The sequence below is a fragment of the Panthera tigris genome, chromosome A2 (assembly GCF_018350195.1).
Source record: "Panthera tigris isolate Pti1 chromosome A2, P.tigris_Pti1_mat1.1, whole genome shotgun sequence".
NCBI lineage: Eukaryota > Metazoa > Chordata > Mammalia > Carnivora > Felidae > Panthera > Panthera tigris.
The window spans coordinates 34,634,736-34,654,180 of NC_056661.1; the positions used below are offsets into that span (position 1 = coordinate 34,634,736).

Consider the following 19,445-nt stretch of genomic DNA (forward strand, 5'->3'; position numbering starts at 1 on the left):
TTGCATGGTGCATGAGTTCGAGCCCCATGTCAGGCCCTGAGAGCCTGGAGCCTGCGTCAGATTCTGTGTCTCCCCCTCTCTCTGTCCCTTTCATGCTTGGGCTGTCTCTCAATCTCTCTCAAAAATAAACTGAATATTTAAAAAAAAAAAAAAAAAAAAAAAAAGCATCTCCTTCACTGGCTTTAGCAACCACCAGAAGCCCAGCAGGGTTCTACCTTCTGTATCCCAAGGTACAGAAATACCACGTCCTCACTTGGTCCCTCCAGCATGCAGGGAGCAACAATTTCCTGCTATGGCTTAGCTCTACCTTGCCTCTGCCCATCCTGGAATTTCTCAACTCTTGAATCACCATGTAACCAAGTCCCTAGAATAAAGTCCCACTGTGGTTAAACACTGAGAGTACTTTCTCTGTTCCAGTACTGACTGAAAAACTCCTGGAAATGAAATTCACATGGTCTTTATCATATATATATATACACACACACACACACACACACACACACATACATATCTTTCTTTTCTCATATATGTATATAGTTATATAAACTTTCTTAAATCCTAATTTGAAACCCAGTAGCTATAAGTAAACACGCATAAGACTGAATATTTTTTAATATTGATTTTTTTTTTCTGGCTACACAAGGGTCATCCTATGAACCTTCACCAGACTCCCCAGCCACACGGCTCCTGTCTCATCCAGCAGCAGCCCCCTTCCCGGCTGGTGCTTCACTGAGGGACAGTCTGTGTATGTGCAAGTACACATATTCTGCGCTCACCTTTCTAGCAAAAACCACCTTGGTTCTATACTTTGTTTCTTCACCTAACAGATTTTAGAAAGCCTTCATTAGCCACACAAATACAATGATCTTGTTCTTGTAAGTGGCTACATAATCTTTTTTTTTTTTTTTTTTTTTTTTTTTTTTTTTTAATTTATCTTGAGAGCGAGCGTACACAAGCGGGAAGGTTGCAGACAGAGAAAATTCCAAACAGCCTCCCCACAGTCAGTATGGAGCCTGATGCAGGGCTCAAATCAACAAACCATGAGACCGTGACCCTGAGGTGAAACCAAGAGTCAGACGCTTAACCGAATGACCCACCCAGGCGCCCCTACAGAATAGCTTATTGAATGGATTTACCATAATTCAGTTTACCTGTCTCTTAAACAATAGCCTTTAGGTTTCCAATAGCTTGACATTACTTAAAATGTTGCCTTATCCATTTCTGTATGTATATCTAAAGGATAAATTCCCCAGAGTAGAGCAAAGAAAGAGACGTGGGGATTTTAAATAATGAAAGATGATCTTAAATAATTCTTGGTGGAAGCTCTCACTAATTTCCCACTACACAAACAAGGATCATAGAAACTGTTTTTCTATTCACAACCACAGGCTATCAATCTTTGCCAGTATGCCGGGTAAAAATGGGTCTCTCATATAGACTACTCCTACTATTAGTTAATTTAAGCATTATTCTCTGAGCTTAAGAGACATTTGTATTTCCTTTTCTGTGAATTTTGCCTATTCTTCTGTTGAGATTTTAGTCTTTTTCTTGCTGAGTTATAAGAAGGGTTTTTACATGAAGGAAATTAGCTCATCATCTCATGTAAATTGCAAGTATTCTTCTCCTTTAACATTTACCTTTCACCCATGGGTCTGTTATTTCTGCCACATAAAACAGTAATAATGGAACTCTTCATTCAGCACTTCTAGCTTTGGGTCAGACTTTAAGAAGGATGGTCTCACTCTGAGGTTCTCCAATTAGTTTTTTCAAATACTGTAAGATTTCTTTCATTTGATGTTTACTTTTTTTTTTTTTTTTATCCAAATGGATTTTGAGTTACAATGCGAAGCTGATATGTAACTCACTGCCAAACAGACTTGTATTTCGGGGGGTTTTCTAGGCCATTGATCTGAGCCTGCAGTGTTTTGCATGAGAGAGGCATGCCAGCTATCCTGTACCCACACAGCCTCTGGGCAGAGTCAACACGCAATGAAATACTGGCTCAATTAATGGCTGATTGGATAATGAGGAGAAACTACGTAACAGAAAAAATCTTCTGGGTACCTACATATATAAGATCTTATCCCAGGTCCTTTAAAACTTTCTTCTTTTTAGAAATACACTTACTATAAAATTCACGATCCCAATCATTTCTACGTGTACATTCCTGTGGTGTTAAGTATACTGACCGTGTCATGCAACCACGCTCCAAAACTTTCTCATCCTGCAAAACTGAAACCCTATACCCATTAAATAACAACTCCCCATTCTCCCCTCCCCTAGTCTGACAACGACCATTCTACCTTCCATCACTATGAATCTGATGACTCTAGGCTCCTCATATAAATGTAATCGCATGTATCTTTTTGCGATGGGCTAATTTTACTTAGCACAATGTCTCATGGTTCGTCCATGCCTCATCAGAATCTTCCTCTTTCTCAAAGCTAAACAACCTTCTGTTGCGGATCCACTTATTTGTCAGTGGATAGCTGGGTCACTTCAAAACTTCTTAAGCCTCAGGGCACCTGGGGGGCTCAGTCAGTTAAGCATCTGGCTTCAGCTCAGGTCATGATCTTGTGGTTCATAGGTTTGAGCCCCGCATCAGCTCTGTGCTGATGGCTCAGAACCCGGGGCCTGCTTCAGATTCTGTGACTCCCTCTCTCTCTGCCCCTCCCCCATTCACTCTCGGTCTCTCTCAAAAATAAATAAACATGAAAAAAATTTTAAAAAGAAACAATGTTTCTTAAGCTTCTATCAACGTAACTTACCATGAAGCCCAAATTTTCTAAACATTAGTGCCACTACAATCACATACTAACACACCAGTTGGGGGTATTCACTGTTAGAACTGTTCATTTCTGTACAAAGACAGACCATAAGCATTTTTTTGAGCAGGAATGAAGCATGATTAGATTTGCGTTGTGAGATCTCTAAGGGATACGTGTTACAAAATCTGCGATGTAAGATCTAAAAAAGGGAGAACCAGCCTGGCTTGGAGACTGAACGTGCCCTGTTCCAGAGGCCATCCAAGTAAATGACTGTGAAGGCTAGGCAGGCAAATGTGTCAGTCTGAGCAGGTACAACAACAGAAATGGCAGGGCCTGGGAAAAGTGGGGGTTAGCTCCCCAGTTTTCCAAACATGTTCAGATTTAAAGAATAAACTAAACACAAGTCAAAGGAAACATTCTGCTGTTTACCTTACAGGCAGCCAGCTTCCTACTGCCACCTACTTCCTCAGTTCATAACCACACTCTACAGACTATTTGTTTTCTCTTCTTTTGCCACCAATTAATGTTATTTTAAGGTTGTTTGCTAAGCAATTTAAAAAATTACGATGCCTAAAATCAAATATCCTTTGGGCCATATGTACGAAACCCTGACAAATTTACAGGTACCTTCAAAAGTGTTTGAATAGCTTAAAAATTTTAGCAATATTTTGGTTTGATTCCAGGAACCAATGTCATCAACATTCACACACAGTTCTTAAAGCTAGCCAGAGGGACAAACCATTCCCAGAGGTATTGGTGATCTTTTTTAACTGGGCCCATCAAATCTTTTCATTAGCTTAAATACTGAAGTTGCATATTGACAATACAGGGTGCTTATGTTTCAGAAATTAATAGTATTAGGGCGCCTGGGTGGCTCAGTCGGTTAAGCGTCCAACTTCGGCTCCAGTCATGATCTCACAGTTCGTGAGTTCGAGCCCCGCATCGGGCTCTGTGCTGACAGCTCAGAGACTGGAGCCTGCTTCACATTCTGTGTCTCCCTCTCTCTCTGCCCCTTCCCTGCTCATGCTCTGTCTCTCTCTGTCTCAAAAATAAATAAACATTAAAAAAAAAGAAGTTGATAGTATAGAGGATAACTAACACAATTGACAGATCTATGAATTTTCAGTCCTTTTCTGCTTTCCTGTGGCTTTAGTCTTTTCAACCAATTCTTGCTGAAATGAATTCTGTCAGGAACACATACTTGGTAATTTCTGTACCAGGTGATATTTCTTTAAGTCTAACGTGAATACCTCACTGAGTTCAGACACAACAGGCATGGGTTGGAAAGATATTAGTAACTTTACAAGATAATCATTTTATAAGTTGTTCATCCAAGAGAGCACAGCCTCCACATGCCTAAACCATATCCTAGATGAAAATTAAGTAATGTTCAAGGTCACACTGAATCTAAGGTACCTTGAAGGTACCATTTCTTGACCAAAGGATCACTAATCAATGGTCATTTAAATAATCTTCTTGGAGCTCTTGGTGGCTCAGTGAGTTAAGCATCTGACTTCAGCTCAGGTCATGATCTCACGGTTCATGGGTTCAAGCCCTGCACTGGGCTCTGTACTGACAGCTCAGAGCCTGGAGCCTGCTTTGGATTCTGTGTTTCCCTCTCTATCTGCCCCCTCCTCCACTCGTACTCTGTCTCTCTCTCAAAAATAAATAAAAACATAAAAACAATTTTCATGTTTTCTCTTCTTGGGAGCCTCCTCCCAAGTCTCCTTTTCTTGCGAGTAAGCCTCTGCTTACTAGACACTGACTTTCTGGAACATTTCACTGATCCCTGTGGCTTAAGGAAGCATCGTAATGCATGCCCAAATCTACTACTCCAACACACATACAGTCTCCTTCCTAGTGTACAAATAACATCAGTTGTCCCTAGATGAACAAATTCCCACACACCTACAACTAGGATTACCCTCGCGCTCCTTCCTACTCCCTGTCCCTATAATTGCTACCAGCACCTGATCACTGTTCTGGGAGCCCCTGGAGAACAGTGGCTATTTCTCATCATGTTTTCCAGGGTCCAGCAGAGTGAGCAGCACCCAGGGAGAGCTCACTCCAACTTTGCTGAGCAAACGGAGATTTAAAGGCTTTCATTTGGTTGGCAATGAAAAGAAAAAACAAACAGGAAAAAAAATGAATTCAAAACTTCTTTCCTTTCCTTAGCACATTTAAGTCAAAAATACAATGACATTATAGCGCTTCATGACCCCTGAGAACTTGCATGCTCATCTTCCTTCCACAGGTCATTCATTTAAACCTAAGAGTGTCTGGAGTGCTGGAAAAAACGTGATTCAACCATTTAAAGAGCTATGACTCTTAAATTTCTCTTCTAAATGAAGAGTGGTGGAAACTATCTACTGGGGTCCCTAGAACTATTACTGCCTTCTCTAAAACTCTCTGTCACATTCACCTCCTGAGCTGTCAAGCCAAGGGGTTAGCAGATTTGCCCACTCCAGATTTATTCTCCTGCCTATCACCAACTCCCCAGGAAGCTCTTCGAAGTGGACATCCTGGACGTGTTGTAGCACCTATTCACGCATAGGACGAATGTTTGCAGGGCATCTGATATACCTGCCAAGAACTTCGCTTCCAACAGAGCAGTGAGCAAAGCTGACAATGTCCCTTCCATGGTGCACACCAGGATCTACAAAGGCGACTGCAAATAAGTAAGACAGACAGCAATGTGCAGAGGCATACAGAGAATGTGAATAGGGTTATGGAGCACATTCTGGAGCTGACTGTAGGGCAGCGTCGCTAGAACACGGGGACCCTATGGAAGAACGGTCTCAGTGACCACACCCCTACACAAGAAGTCCCACAATAAGTGTCAAGTGGACGGCTAAGCTAATTAGTGACCTCATTCTCAGGAGGTGACTCCAACCACGGCAGCCCTTACTCAGGAATCCACGATAACTTCCTTTCAGCACGTCACTAACTTGACATCTCTTTGACAGTCTCAGAAGTGACAATTAGTTCTTGTAACTGTCCACTGAGTCCTGGCTCTTTCTCCTGCTAAGGTTTAGTCCCACATGTTCCTGCCCCTTCTTCCATCTTGAACCTTCCACCTTCCAAGGGAGCCTTTCCTCCCAAGTTCAAGTTAAGTGCTGTCCTCTCTTAATTCAAACGTAGATATTTTTAAAGTCTTACTCTGCTTTACCCTTCTATGACTTGCCTATTTCCAGCCTTCAATTTCTAGAGATAGAGTCAATCAAAAGAAAAAGAAAAGAGTGTGAAATCTGTTTTATTAGAGGAACGTTGCCCAACTAAATTGCAGGAAATACTCTGGAACCATTGGGGGCTCCAGGAAACACACACATACTCACGTACACACTCACATATACATACACACAGGACTTTGGGTTATTAAGGTGGCTTCTCTTGGTAGTGGAGAAGGAAGAAACAGCCAGTAAATCCTTCTCATTTAACTGTGAGACAAAGAAGCTTGCTCATGTAAACACCCAATGCGGCTCGGTGGGCTGGACCAAGGACAACGCAGAACTGTGAAGCTCAAGACAGAGTCTCTCCCCCAACAGCTCAGAGGACAGTTTTTCTGTCTTTGAAGCCATGAGATATGATTACTAAATTGGCATAATTTAAGCTGTTTTCTGTGAAGTATCACTTTCAGGCCATTAATATTCATCTCAAATCACATAAGCTCTGAAAGAATAGCAATTAGTTAAGTAATGTGTATTATTAATAACAATAACAGCTGACCTTTCTGGAGTACTGACTAAGCACCTGTGTACTGGGCTTACTCTGTCCTAACAAGAGGCCTCTCATTTGGGGTCTCATTATCCCCATTTCACAGACGATGACAGACATTCAGATGGGTGGAATCAGGCATGCTGGATGGCAGTACAGGATTCAAACTCAGGTCTGCCTGACTCTACAGCCTGTCCCTCTCACCACTATGCTGCCTCATCTAATTCATGGGCTGGCACTGTAGTGCTGCAGAAAAAAACAGAGAGACTAACATACACAGCAAAACGCATGTATCCGCGCACAACGCTCACACATATATTTGAACACATCTCATAAACACCCTTTTCTAGAACACAAGGGAAATATTTTTCTTCATCACAAACGACTGGGGAAAAATGGTTGGACAAATAAATAATCCTGGGTCCTGGAGAAGCACAAACATCAGAGGCAAGTACGGAAGGTAGCACACATTTTCTGAAACAAGTCATATGCACAGTGGCCTCCAAATGCTCAGGTACCTGGTTTTTCAAAGGCCCAAGGAAGCCTAGGTTTTCTGCCATCCTCTGAGCTTGGCTGTCCTTTATCCCTTCAATAATGTCGATTTCTTCCTGGGAAAAAATGAATAAAATAAGGAAAACTCAAGACAGGCAAATGAAAAGATTCACAACCTGGAAAGAAAAGGCTCAGTATTTATTTGCAAATGAGTAATTCAAGGGTGGCACCTTTCCAAAGATCTCCGAGCAGGGCTACTGCAGCTGCCTATAGGGTATGTTTTAATTAGCAGACCATCTAAAACACAGCCTTTCCAAAAACTATGTAATTCTTCAGGGTGGCATGCTGACAAGACAATCGGATGCCAGTTTTCACTTTTAATTACTATACAGATGGCACCGACGAATATTTAGTCAGTTAATTTTTATGACATCTTTTGGAAGGCTTCCAGAGTAAGGTTTTCCTGCCTAATATTGCTGTTAAGTTTAGAGCTTGTCATATGTAGGTTAAATATTACCATATGATTTAAATACCCTATTGATGATGATAATTATTAATAATACCTGAGCTCTACAAAGTGCCATTCTCTCCAAGATACTAAGTGCTGTTCATATACATTATTTCAGGTGTTCTCTTCACAAATGGAATGGCTTGTTTAAATCACAGTAATTTTGAAAATGAGTAGGTATTATTGGTAAGCTAGCATGTAAAGTCTCAACTTAACCTGCAAGGTAGCTAACCTAAAAGATGTAATGTGGGTGAAAATATTCCAAAACCAATCACCCAAAGTATCAGTACCTGATCTAAACAAAGAGGTTCAGGAAAAAAAAAATTCCTGCTTTTTGAAGGGAAACAAAATCACATTCTAAAAGAAATAATATATCTTTCTGCTAAAAATTTCTAATGTGATTTTTTGACACCAAGAACCCCAAATTAAAAACCAGAATTACAGTTCTAAAGACCGTAGATTTTTCTTCTCACAGCTGAGGTAGGTTGAGAAGCACTTTGTACACATCACCTCATTATTTCTCACAATTCTGTGGGGTGGAAATCACTGAAGTGATTCAAAAACAATGAGGCTTGGAAACACTGAGATGCTTGCTGGTGAGTTAGGATTTGACCTCAGCCAGATCTGTGACCAGATACTAAGGGCAAGCTTTAAAGGATTGAAGCACACTGATAGAATCTGGGCCCCTGAAGGATTCCGGTTTACATAAGCTGTACTGAAAGACATCATGGCAGTCTCCAGCTCACATCTGGTGTCCTAGGAGCGGATTTCTGGATCATATACACTGTGCGGTGGGGTGGAGTCAACTGAGGGGAAATGGAAACACCACAGTCCTCTCCCATTGGTTAATTCTTGGGGCGGGGTATGGAAGAAATGAGGAAGGAAGAAAAGGCAGGAAGGAGGAATAAAGGGAGGGAGGGGGAAAGCAAAGAAAAAGACCCTGGATAGGGAATACCTTGGTTCTGCCCAACCTCAGCATAGTGCTCAGTAAGAAAAAGGACTCAAGGTCTTTCATGCCGTAAATCCCAGGAACGAACGTGCTGCTACCAGCCTCAGACTGCACATTAAATCTTTAACAGCTCGTGCAACAATAGTCAATGAACACAGCATAGTCAGGAATACAAACATACCTTAAAAATAAGCTCTGGATTCGAAGCGGCCACCTCTTCGATGTCAACGCCCCCCTGAGGGCTGCCCACCAGCACGGGGCCATTGCAGGACCGGTCCATCAGAATGGCCAAGTAGGTTTCTCTGGAAATGTCCAAGGCTTCAGCAACCATCACCTACCACATTAGTGGGAAAGTCAAATTAATTCAGCATCAAGCTCATTCCCACTTGGAAATCTATATAAACTTGCTACACAAATCAAACAGCTTCATTTTAGGCTCTTCAAACCCACTGAGTTACCTCCCAGAGATTTGAGAGTTCTGCTTTCATGGTACAGAATGCCCATTTTCACCTCCTTAATTGATCCTGCTAACTTGCTCAAGTGACAGGTATTTGGTTTGCCTCAAGGAACTTTCCCACTTTAATCTTTTTTTTTTTTCTTCTTCTTCTTCCTTGAGAAACCCTGACACTTAAGAAAAACTCCAGGGAAGCAGTTGTTATTTTAATTTGAGACATTAACAGTACATACATATTACCACATTGATTTTTCTCAGATTACACTAGTGGAAAACCAAGTTTGCTGCCCAAGAAAGGATTCTTTTACAGTACATCTGATGCTTTATATGTATATATGCCTCTATCTCATTGATCAAGTGTATTGCTAATTCAATTTATGCTTCCTTTTAAATTACAAATATACTATTTGCGTGTTCAAAAATAACGCAAAAGGTACTAGACGTATATAAATGACACAGTGAAAGCAGCCCCCAGCTGCACATATACAGCACTCGGGCCTCAGCAGTTAGGGTGATCAGGAGCCCAAATGAAACATTTGTGATCATCAGATAAAGTAGCACCTTTGGGAGGATATGGTCCAGTGTATGCAAGGACTGTGCTTGGGCAAGAGACAAGTGGGATGGAAGGGTTTCATTCTGTTCTGTTTCGGCTGGCTGTCTTGCTCAGTACACAACCACAACAGCTGTGTGCAGCAGGCCTACCAGGAAAAATCACTGCTGACTTCTCTCTTTCCTATACATCTACAAGCATTACCGTAGTGCGCATGGAAGCATATTATATGTGCTTGAATGCTTTTCTTTCTTCTTGTTTTTAATATTAATATTACAGCTTGGAAATCTTTCCAACATTCTCTCTCTTCATTGTGACTAGACGGTACTTATATGTCAGTATTTATTTGACCATATCCCTACTGACAGACATTTACGTGGACTTCAATTTTTCTCAAATGCCACTTGAGTGCTTATTTTTGTGTGTATATCTTCACTCATTTGTTTTCATATCCCTATAGTAAGGTACCTAGAAAAAAGATGGCTAGGTTTTAGACTCTTCATATTTAAGATGTTAAGTACTATCAAATTGCCTTAGAGAGAGAAACTGTACCAAATGACACTCCAAATAAAAATGGTAAAAGATGCCTTGGATGGTTAAAAAAGAAAGAAAGAAAGAAAGAAAGAAAGAAAGAAAGAAAGAAAGAAAGAAAGAAAGAAAGAAAGAAAGAAAGAAAGAACAAAAGAAGGAAAGAAAAGAATATTCATCATCAGTACTAGAAGTGAAAATAATGAAAGCATTTACATTGCTTTTCCTAAAAGCAGTCCACTAATAGGTTTCACAAAAGAAAGTCACAGATAAAACAGCATTTCTTGCTAATTACCCAGATGTCATAAAACCACAAATTTTTAAGTCACATGAAATGGGATAAACATGACGACCTAAAATGCTATAAAGAAATGAACTCAAAATTTCTTCTTTTCAAACACTTGTGGAGTTTATCACTGGTTAAAAATAAAATGCCTGATAAGAGGCATCATACTGACTCTTTTATCATAAATGGTAACTCATGACTATGTAGGAAATACTTCTTGGCACGTGGTGTTAAGATTTTCATAGAAGCATTCTGTTTTCAAGTTCACTTTCTATCTAATAAGAGCTAGTCTAGAGAACAAGATTTAATGATTTTCAGTAGTTATTCTGAGAAGCAACACAATATTCTAACTTTTTAGGAGACGTGTCATTCAAGAGTCCTATTCTTAATCTTCTAAAATGTTGACAGATGTTCTGTACGTTCCATCAAATTTCTATTTGTGAGAGACCAGCTGCTGTCTGAACTGGCTCCTGCTTGGTGTAAATAAAGTATCACTCTTTAAGAAAACATTCCCAGTGAATTCCACAAACACTCTCATCCCACCAGGAACTCAGTTAGACACGTCTCAATAATGTGACTTCATCTGTGACTGACAAAAACAGTATCATCAGCACAGCCTTTTCGTGGAGTCCCCCAGGAAAGAAAGCTTTTTCACTTACTTTACCCTACTGGACCACTGAACCTGGCTGGTTGGTTTGTTTTTGTTTTTGTTTTTAATATGGTGCTGTTGAAACTGTGGATGAGTACCAGTGCACAAACTATTCGCAACAGGACCATGATTAGATAACATTAAAAATATATTCGGTTTCTGAACTTTGCTTGCTACACAGCAGTAAGCTTTGCTGGTACTGAATCGTGAAGAACATAATGAGGAGTGCAGTCTCACCTCCCCTATTATTATTCTAGGCAACACACCTAAAATGCACTGGCACAGACTTAGAAAAAAATATCCAATGTGTATAAATGTACGTATGTGTGTTTAAACAGCTTCTCAACTAAACTTAGAAATAAAAGTTTCTGGGGGACTTCTACTGATGTCCAAGATATTCATATGTAAAAACAAATGCATGTTCCTTAAAACCACATATAATATTATTATAGAAATGGGGTAACATACATTTTATACAGAAAAAGGACAGAAATGATATTTCACTGTGGTGAGAATCCAAGAAACTTTTATTTTCTAATTTCTATATTTCTGTACTACTGGAAGTTTTTATGTGTGTGAATCACTTTTACAATCAGGGGAAAAAAAAACACTACTTAAAAGTAAATCATTCTAGATGTTTCCTAGCAATGACTCAATGTACAGGAATGCACTTATCTTCAGTCTTTCAAAACCTATCTACAAACTAATTTTATGCATTACCACACAGTGCAAATCTGCTTTAGGTATTTTTTACATGCTTTTAAAAAGTATCACAAACTATAATCTAAAAAGAAATATATTCATATAAAACAACGAATTCCTACAAACAAAAAAATACTTATCATGTCCTCTATGGACAAATTTTGAAGAAGTTAACAAAGGCACAGGCTCATAATCAGATTTAAAAGGCAAATACAAGTACTGTGTTGGGCCAAACAAAAATCAAAACAAAACACTTTTGAGTTTTAAATAGTTCTTAACTGTGAGAAGTGGGGGTAAAGGGAAAACAGCATAACCAGTTTCGTCAATATGCTTTCCTAACATTTATAAAAGCTTTATGTTCTCAGAGTGAAAGAGCTAAGGACCACCAGGATTTCCATCTCCCTCTTTGGGACCAAGATAGACCCTGTCATGGTACGCTAAGTAAACCACCCAGCGATTTTTTTTTTTTTTTTTTTGGTCATGTTAACAACTTTCCACACAACTCACCCTGAAAATTAAAAACAGAATGTACTACCTCAGGTTCTCTAGGCATAACACACTGGCAGAACCTGGATATATTTTTAACCTTATCTAATCTGCTCCCCAAAATGCTGGGCCCCCTTGCACCATTATGACAGAGCCTTTTAACGATCTATGCCTGCCAGGGCTGGGGTTTGTCCTTATAGTCAAACTTATAGGGGCCGAAACTCAGAAGGGTCCTCCTCTTGGTCTCTTGGTGTATTATTTGTTGTAAGTGACTTGAAATTTGAACGAAGGTCCCCGCATTTGTTTTGGCACTGGGTCCTGCAAATCAGGTAGCGAGTTCTGGTGCTTCCATTGATGAGGAGCGTACAGCAAACAAAATGACAGGAGGAGACTTAGGTTCTGGCCTCGACCGCGCCACCCCAATTTTATGCCTGAGGCAGGCCACTTCACACAGGGCTCTAAGTTCTGCAGGTGTGTATGATGTGCAGCCTATATACACTTCAGAACCCCAAAGGACCACTAATACTCCATAATTCCAGGGATAACATGGCTTTAAACGCTACTAAACTCAAAGTAAGGTATAGCGACACTTAGAAAAACAACATTACAGGTAACTCTGATACATAATGAAATGGGGTTGTGGAGGAACAGAGAATGTCCTGCACTGAGCAGGAAGAGCTACCAGCAGGAAGAGCTGAGTACGAAGCCCTTTCCAGCTTTAAACAGAATGTTCTGAAAGGCAAAGCAGTTGTTTTGATCACTCACCCGCACCTACGTTTACTAAATGCTGATGATGATAAACACTCACACTATCACAGAACCCTTTTTATTTCTCCTCAAAGTCATACCACAACCTAAAGAGATTATAAGAAGTTTAAAAAACAAAATGGCACATGGCCAAAGTGCACTGCTTCATCAGACTGTCAAAAATGAAATGTGATTTTTTCTTGTAACACAGACACAGAAAATGACCAAAAGCATTCATATTACCTTGTTAACTTTCACACCTTCTTTTGGAGTTTGTTTTGTTGCTAGATTATACCCAATCATCTGTTTAGCCAGCTGGCCTACAACTTGAGGGCTAGGAGTGAAGGAAAAAGGGAAAGAGAAAAAACAAAAACATTGTCTACGGTGAAAATTATTTTAAAGCAGAGTGCATGTTATGTCCTCATGTCCACACTGCACAGGGTCCAGCTCCACCCTCACAGAGTCCACAAGGCTTTCTGCTATGTACTAGGTACCTAGCAAGGTACCAGAGGCTCACTGAGAGCAATATATATGAGGGAGGGAGGGAGGGAGGGAGGGAGGGAGGGAGGGAAGGAAGGAAGGAAGGAAGGAAGGAAGGAAGGAAGGAAGGAAGATTGAAAAAAGGGAAGGAAGAAGGAAGGAAAGAAAGGGAATGAGGAAGAGAGGAAGGGAAGGGAAGGGAAGGGAAAGGGGAGATTCTTGCTTCCCTCTGCTATCCTCTCTCCCCAAAATAAGTTACAGTCACAGTAGAAAGACAATACTGAAATGCACAACAGATTTAGATAAGAGCTGAATAACAAAAACTTGACTTGGGTAATGTGAGAAGTATTGGCCAATGAGGGCATAAGGGAGAGGGTATGATTCAAAGTAAATAATGAAAAGGTATGTGACGGAAGAGAGGCACAGGAGTAGTGCTGGCAGACACAAGAGACAGGCCATGATAAGGGAAGGTTCAGACTGTCAGACAGGAGGGACAAGTGAAGCCACTGGTAATGGGGAGCCACTTGCAGGCTCCAGAATAGGCAAGTGACAATATGGCGGCAGCATTTATTTTGTGTTATCATTTTCAACATTTATGATGGATCACTGACTGTCTAGGGCAGACGGAGTGTCAGGTTTTTTACCAATTAGTGAGGAAAAAATCCTTTTATGGGAGAAAGAACACTGGAGCATTGCCAGAGCCCTCCTCTACCTATAATTCATTTCCTCTACTTGCTACCTTCTGCTCCCACCCCATTCCAACCATTTTTCTCAATGCTCCCTTCAATCATGAGTAAGATCTTCCATTAATACTTAGCCAAAAGACAGAGAAGTAACTCCTCCAGACTTACTCTTTTGTTAAATGAACGCCTCCTTTCAAACCGCTACTGAAGACACCTTTTCCTCTTCCTCCAGCTAAGATCTGGGCTTTCAAAACAATTTCTTTTGCATCTGAAAAAGAAAACCCAGAGTCAGTAGTGGGTTTTTCTGTTGTTGTTGTTTTGTTTTTGAGCAACAAGGAACGTGGAAATGCACCTAATTTCCAAAAGTGTTTGTAAAAGCTCTATTAAACCAACTTTGAAAATAAAGGCATAAAAAACGTCCAGAAAAAAAACATCAACGCACCTAAATACAAAGTCTTTATCGAAGGCATTAAAATATTTCCTACCAGTTTAATCTAATACTCAACCATCCCAAGAGAAAGCAAGGCATGTGTTCCCCTGCTCTTTTGAGTGTCAGAAGATGCTAAATAAATCCAGGCTGGAGGTATTAATTTTACTGTGTAATGACACTCCCATGTGGCTGAGGCACCAATCTGCCAGTCAGAAGAACTAACTACCTGTCAGCCGGCTGAGATGTCGAAGGGAAGACTGGATTACATAGGGGAGACGTTTAAGACAAGATGCAAAGAGAGCAGTTAATAACTGTATTCTTGGAAACCACCAGATTTCTGAGCAGTTGTTCTATATATTGATGGGACTGGATAAGGGAGGAGGAAATGGATTGAACCTGAAAGTAAGCAATATTTCTGAAATGGTGGCAGGGTAACAAAACATCCTGGAGGAAGGTGGCTGTGGAATTTTTGTTTCTCGACATACTCAAGGAACGGGGGGGGGGGGGGGGGGGCAGGTACTGCCTGTTGTTGACCTTTGAGACCTGAGTCATAAACTTCAAACATCTTCATGCGCCTGGCTTGAAAGCTGAATGCATGAAGCAGCCCAGTGACAGAAATAAGGTCTTGAGCAAAGAGGGACACTGCCCTCCCCAACCACAAAAGGAAAAAACAAACAGCCCTCAAATCAAACATGTTTCACAAACCAAATAGTACACATCTTCAGCCACAGCTGGCACCCTCTGTTTGTCGTTCCTCTTTGTCTAACATCAGAAAACTAAGTCAATCTTCTATAAGGCTCTAATAGCCTTCTGGTTTAACACACCAGGTTTAGAATCTGCAGACTGGGTTTCCATCAGGACTCTGTCCCCCATCCAGGTGACGACACCTGGCAAATTACTAAATGTCTCTGAGACTCCGTTTACCCAACTGTAAAAAATGATGAGGATTGGTTTAAGAATTAGACAATACATGTAAATACTTTATCCCAAGAGCCTGAAACTCATATGATTAATGAAAGGCTACTGCCATGACCATTTAGTTCATTTTAGTACCTTTCTATCTTCTAAAGAATCAAAAGGATTATTTCCACTCAGGCAGATGTGGGCGAATAATAATAATAATAAGTTTGCTGGTGGCAGCCACCATTCATGGAAGGTGGAGGGCTCTGTAAGCGTTGGCTGTTTCAGTGATTTCTATTATTGTTCTTCTTACTCAAGACAAGCAGGCAAAGGTTCAAAGAGAAGGAGCCACAGAGGGTTTTGTCATGAACGCAACAAGGAGCTACAAGATTTGACATTATGACAGCACTGGGTAAGACAGCTACTCTAGCTGAGGCAGTCAGATTATGAAAGTTCTTGGTCTTTATTCGTTGGTCTTCCCTTCCCCTAAATTTTCTTAACACTCAGAAAACCAGGCTTCACCTTCTCCCAGAAGCAAGCATGGCTCCTTCTCTGCTGCCCTCGATGTCCTCCTACACCTGTTGCTGCCCTAGATATGAACCATCACAACATCAGTCAAACCCATGTCTTAGGATAAACTGGCTCACATCAACCTGAGTAAAGAGCAAGTTGGGATGACAACTCATTACCAGAAACTCACCAGGAAAGAAACCAAGTAAAACGAATGTATTTCGTATCTTGGCTATTGAGCCTAAGAACAGCAGTAAGAGCGCAGACTGTGGAGTTAAACAGACCTAAAATCTCTCACTCTGCCTATCACTTTCTTTGTAGACCGGAGGAGACTGAGGCTCAGAAAGGGAAAAGTGACATGCCTGTCAGTAAAATGGCTATAATAATCTATAGTGTTAGGATGATGTGAAGAGTAAGTGAAATATAGTAGGTAAAGTGCTTATCTCAATGCCTGGCACATTAAAAAGAAGTCAAAACATGGTAACTATCATCGCTAATTATTTTTAGCAATTAACCAAAAAAATAAAGGTATATAGGAAGACATTTCCTATTTCTCTTTTGGAGCCATCAAATAGAAAAAATACGGTCTACTCAAATTTTTAATTGTGATCCCTTCAAATTATTTAAAAAGGATAACCAGCATTCCATTGCCATTATCAATTTTCACATGCTTGTCATCCAGAAGAAAGAGATGCTTTTCTCTAGATCTCCAGCAGCAACACTTGAAAGCCAGACAGAATACCTAATTGGGCATCATTAATTGGCACTAGATATGCTTAATTAAATCAGCCTTAGGCATGAACCATCAAGACAAAGAAACAGTTGTAGCCTCAATGAAGTGGTTGTCAATTACATGTGTCACCATTTGACCACGTGTCAAAGGATTCCATGCCACCAAGCTGGTAGACCAAACAACCATTTTGGGCGCTGTGAAGCCATACTGGGACAAATGGCAAAAGACAAAGGAAAAAACTGTATCCCATCTAGGTATGTCTCCTGCAACTTACACCCCAGGCCGAAAATAAGCTCACTAAAATCATCTCTTCTTATTAGATCTCAGATGTTAAATAAGTATAGGGCATCAATAGCCTAAAAGAAAGCAAGTTTGTCTCATCTTGACTGCAACTCACGTGAAGTAATTTAATTTAGTTATTTATTCGGAGGGGAGAAAATTAAGCAGCCAAATCCTACTGAACAGTAGCTATTCTTCTCATCCAGTATTAACCAAGCTGATTCACACAGTCACTGTTTCCATTCTATTTAAAATAAATCTGATTTCACCAAATATACACATTTTTGGATTGCTTTTGGGTTTTCACGTTACTCTCCTAATCCCAAGCAAAATTACAGAAGAATATCTCAGACATGAAATCCAATGTTTGTCTGCCATAAGATGATTTAACCATACTTTAGGGGTAACAAGCTAAAAAAAGAGATGGAGGGAGAAATAACATCTACTCTAATAGCTTTTGTATGGAAACAGGTTACACTTCTGTACTGATAACCATAGTACTGGACTCCGAGGTGGAAAATTCCAGGTATGTATAACTCCAAACTCCTTGTCCTTAACTACTACTCTTATATGCAGCAGCGTAAATGTGCAATGCATTCACTTTATTTTGTTCCCTTTCTGGTTAGTTTCTGATAATGAACAGTGCTCATGACTAGGATTCCTCTTGGTTAGATGGAAACCAGTTTACTATGATTTATATATATTTTAGGAGAAAAAGCACTGTGACATATGTGACAAGCTTATAAATATGTAAGATTCTCAACTACCAAATCTCTTATGAGAACAATATTTATAGCCATTTAGAAAGTACCCCCCCTCAAAAAAACCCCACACCATGGTCTTGTTTGACTCTATTAGCCACTTTAAAATAATACTTTTTCAAATATTTTCCTTTCATTTCTTACGACAAGTTTCATTCTAATTACAATAACAAAGTTTTATGCTAATTTTTATGGTCCTATGTTGGAAAACAAACATTCTTAGAAGCATTATTAAATATACAAAGAAAAAAATTAAGTTCATTAAGAAAAGCATAACCTAAAGAGAATAAATAAGAAATGTTTTCAATTAGACAAGCTTTGTAAAACTGGTTCACTGTGCTTTTTAGAGACAGCATTCTGAAAATACATTTATGCAAAAGAGTGCTTACAAGAAACAGTTCAGAACCATAATGCAAAAGGACCTAGTATATGTGTGAAAATGTTTATCAGGAATATCAGTAAGAATGTTATTTTCAGCTATCTATTTAAAATAGTTTAGTGAATTCAACCTTGCTCTCTTCAAAAATATAACAGCTTCCGGGGCATGTGGGTGGCTCAGTCAGTTGAGCGTCCACTCTTGATTTCGGCTCTGGTCATGATTTCATGGGGTTTGTCAGTGGCAGCTCGGAGCTCAGGCACGGGGCTCTGCCCTGACAGGGTGGAGTCTGCTTGGGATTCTCTGTCTCCTTCTCTGTGCCCTTCTTTCCCAAAAATACATAAACATTAACAAAATATATAATAGCTTCCTAAATGAAAATGCAGCAGTATATACCTGGAAACTACTAAGGTAACCATCTATTTCAAGTCAATAACATTGGCTTTCTTGGGGGAACTGTGATTTCCATGGTTCACTGACTGGAGCAAAATTGGAATATCCAGTTTTCAGCACAATTGCATGGCATAATTTCCAGCACGGTGATCACCTTTCATGAGGTTTGATAGGATTCTTAATTGAGAAAGTTACAATGTATTTCAAATTGACCTATTACTGGAAGGCAAGAAGAAGGAGGAAGGTGATGCATGAAAAGAGCTGAAAGATATTACAGAAAGAGGAACCTTTATAAAGGACATACAATTATAGGGTGATAAGTGCCTAAGTGCCAATTTCCCAAAGAAAATGAGTTAACTTCTGTGACTTCATTATGACCCCAGAACCCAAACCTAAAATTGGAGAATTACCTATCTTCGATTATTATAATAGCTGTTGTAGATGGAGTCCTATTTCCTCAAGTTGTAATTAGGTCACTGGGAATGAGACAATATTGCAATGACTCTTTCCATATGCCCAATGTCATCTCTGAAACTAAAACAATTATTTCACCTTTCAACATGTCTGATGTGGGCTTGCCCAGTACTGGAACAGAAAATTTCAAACATGAAAGACGTCAGAATAAACTATTTCATCACTGGTCACATCCATTGATTGAATTAGGATTACAGATACTTGGCTCCCCACCAGACTGCTACCCAAGAAGATTCAAATTACACACACCTGAAATAGTCACTTTTAAAGTAAAAGATGGAACTAGAGCCATCTCTAGGACAAGGGTTTTGTGATACAAATTAGGAAGCTGTTTAGGGAGACATTATTTTACATTAAGAAATCCTTTACTGATAAAGCTTTTATGTAAGTTTTAAATCCTTAAGTTCCTATCAAACACAGTAGTCAATTAATTCCACTTTATCTAAAGTACTTCTTTCATCTGGATAGTGTAGGGGCATGATACTGCCATTTGGAACAGACTGTTGATTATAAAGGAGATAATTATATCATAACACACTTTTGCTTTCAAGTGAATAATTTTAATTTTAGTTCCTATACAAATTCTTAAAGTT

The 19,445-nt window shown here is 39.8% G+C and overlaps 1 protein-coding gene across 5 annotated transcripts in view; it reads right to left on the reverse strand.

Annotated features, from left to right (window-relative positions):
- Window positions 1–19,445, reverse strand: part of SUCLG2 (succinate-CoA ligase GDP-forming subunit beta) — a 389,660-nt gene that overhangs the window by 244,116 nt on the left and 126,099 nt on the right. For all 5 annotated transcript variants that reach the window (XR_006214899.1, XM_042979378.1, XM_042979379.1 and 2 more), the window contains exons 5-8: window positions 14,165–14,264; window positions 13,077–13,167; window positions 8,613–8,765; window positions 7,001–7,090 (exon numbers count right to left, since the gene is read on the reverse strand). Coding sequence is in view for 4 of the 5 variants with exons in the window: in XM_042979378.1 (XP_042835312.1) it covers window positions 7,001–7,090; window positions 8,613–8,765; window positions 13,077–13,167; window positions 14,165–14,264 (434 nt within the window). In the remaining variant the exon portion in view is untranslated. The remainder of the gene's footprint in view (window positions 1–7,000; window positions 7,091–8,612; window positions 8,766–13,076; window positions 13,168–14,164; window positions 14,265–19,445) is intronic.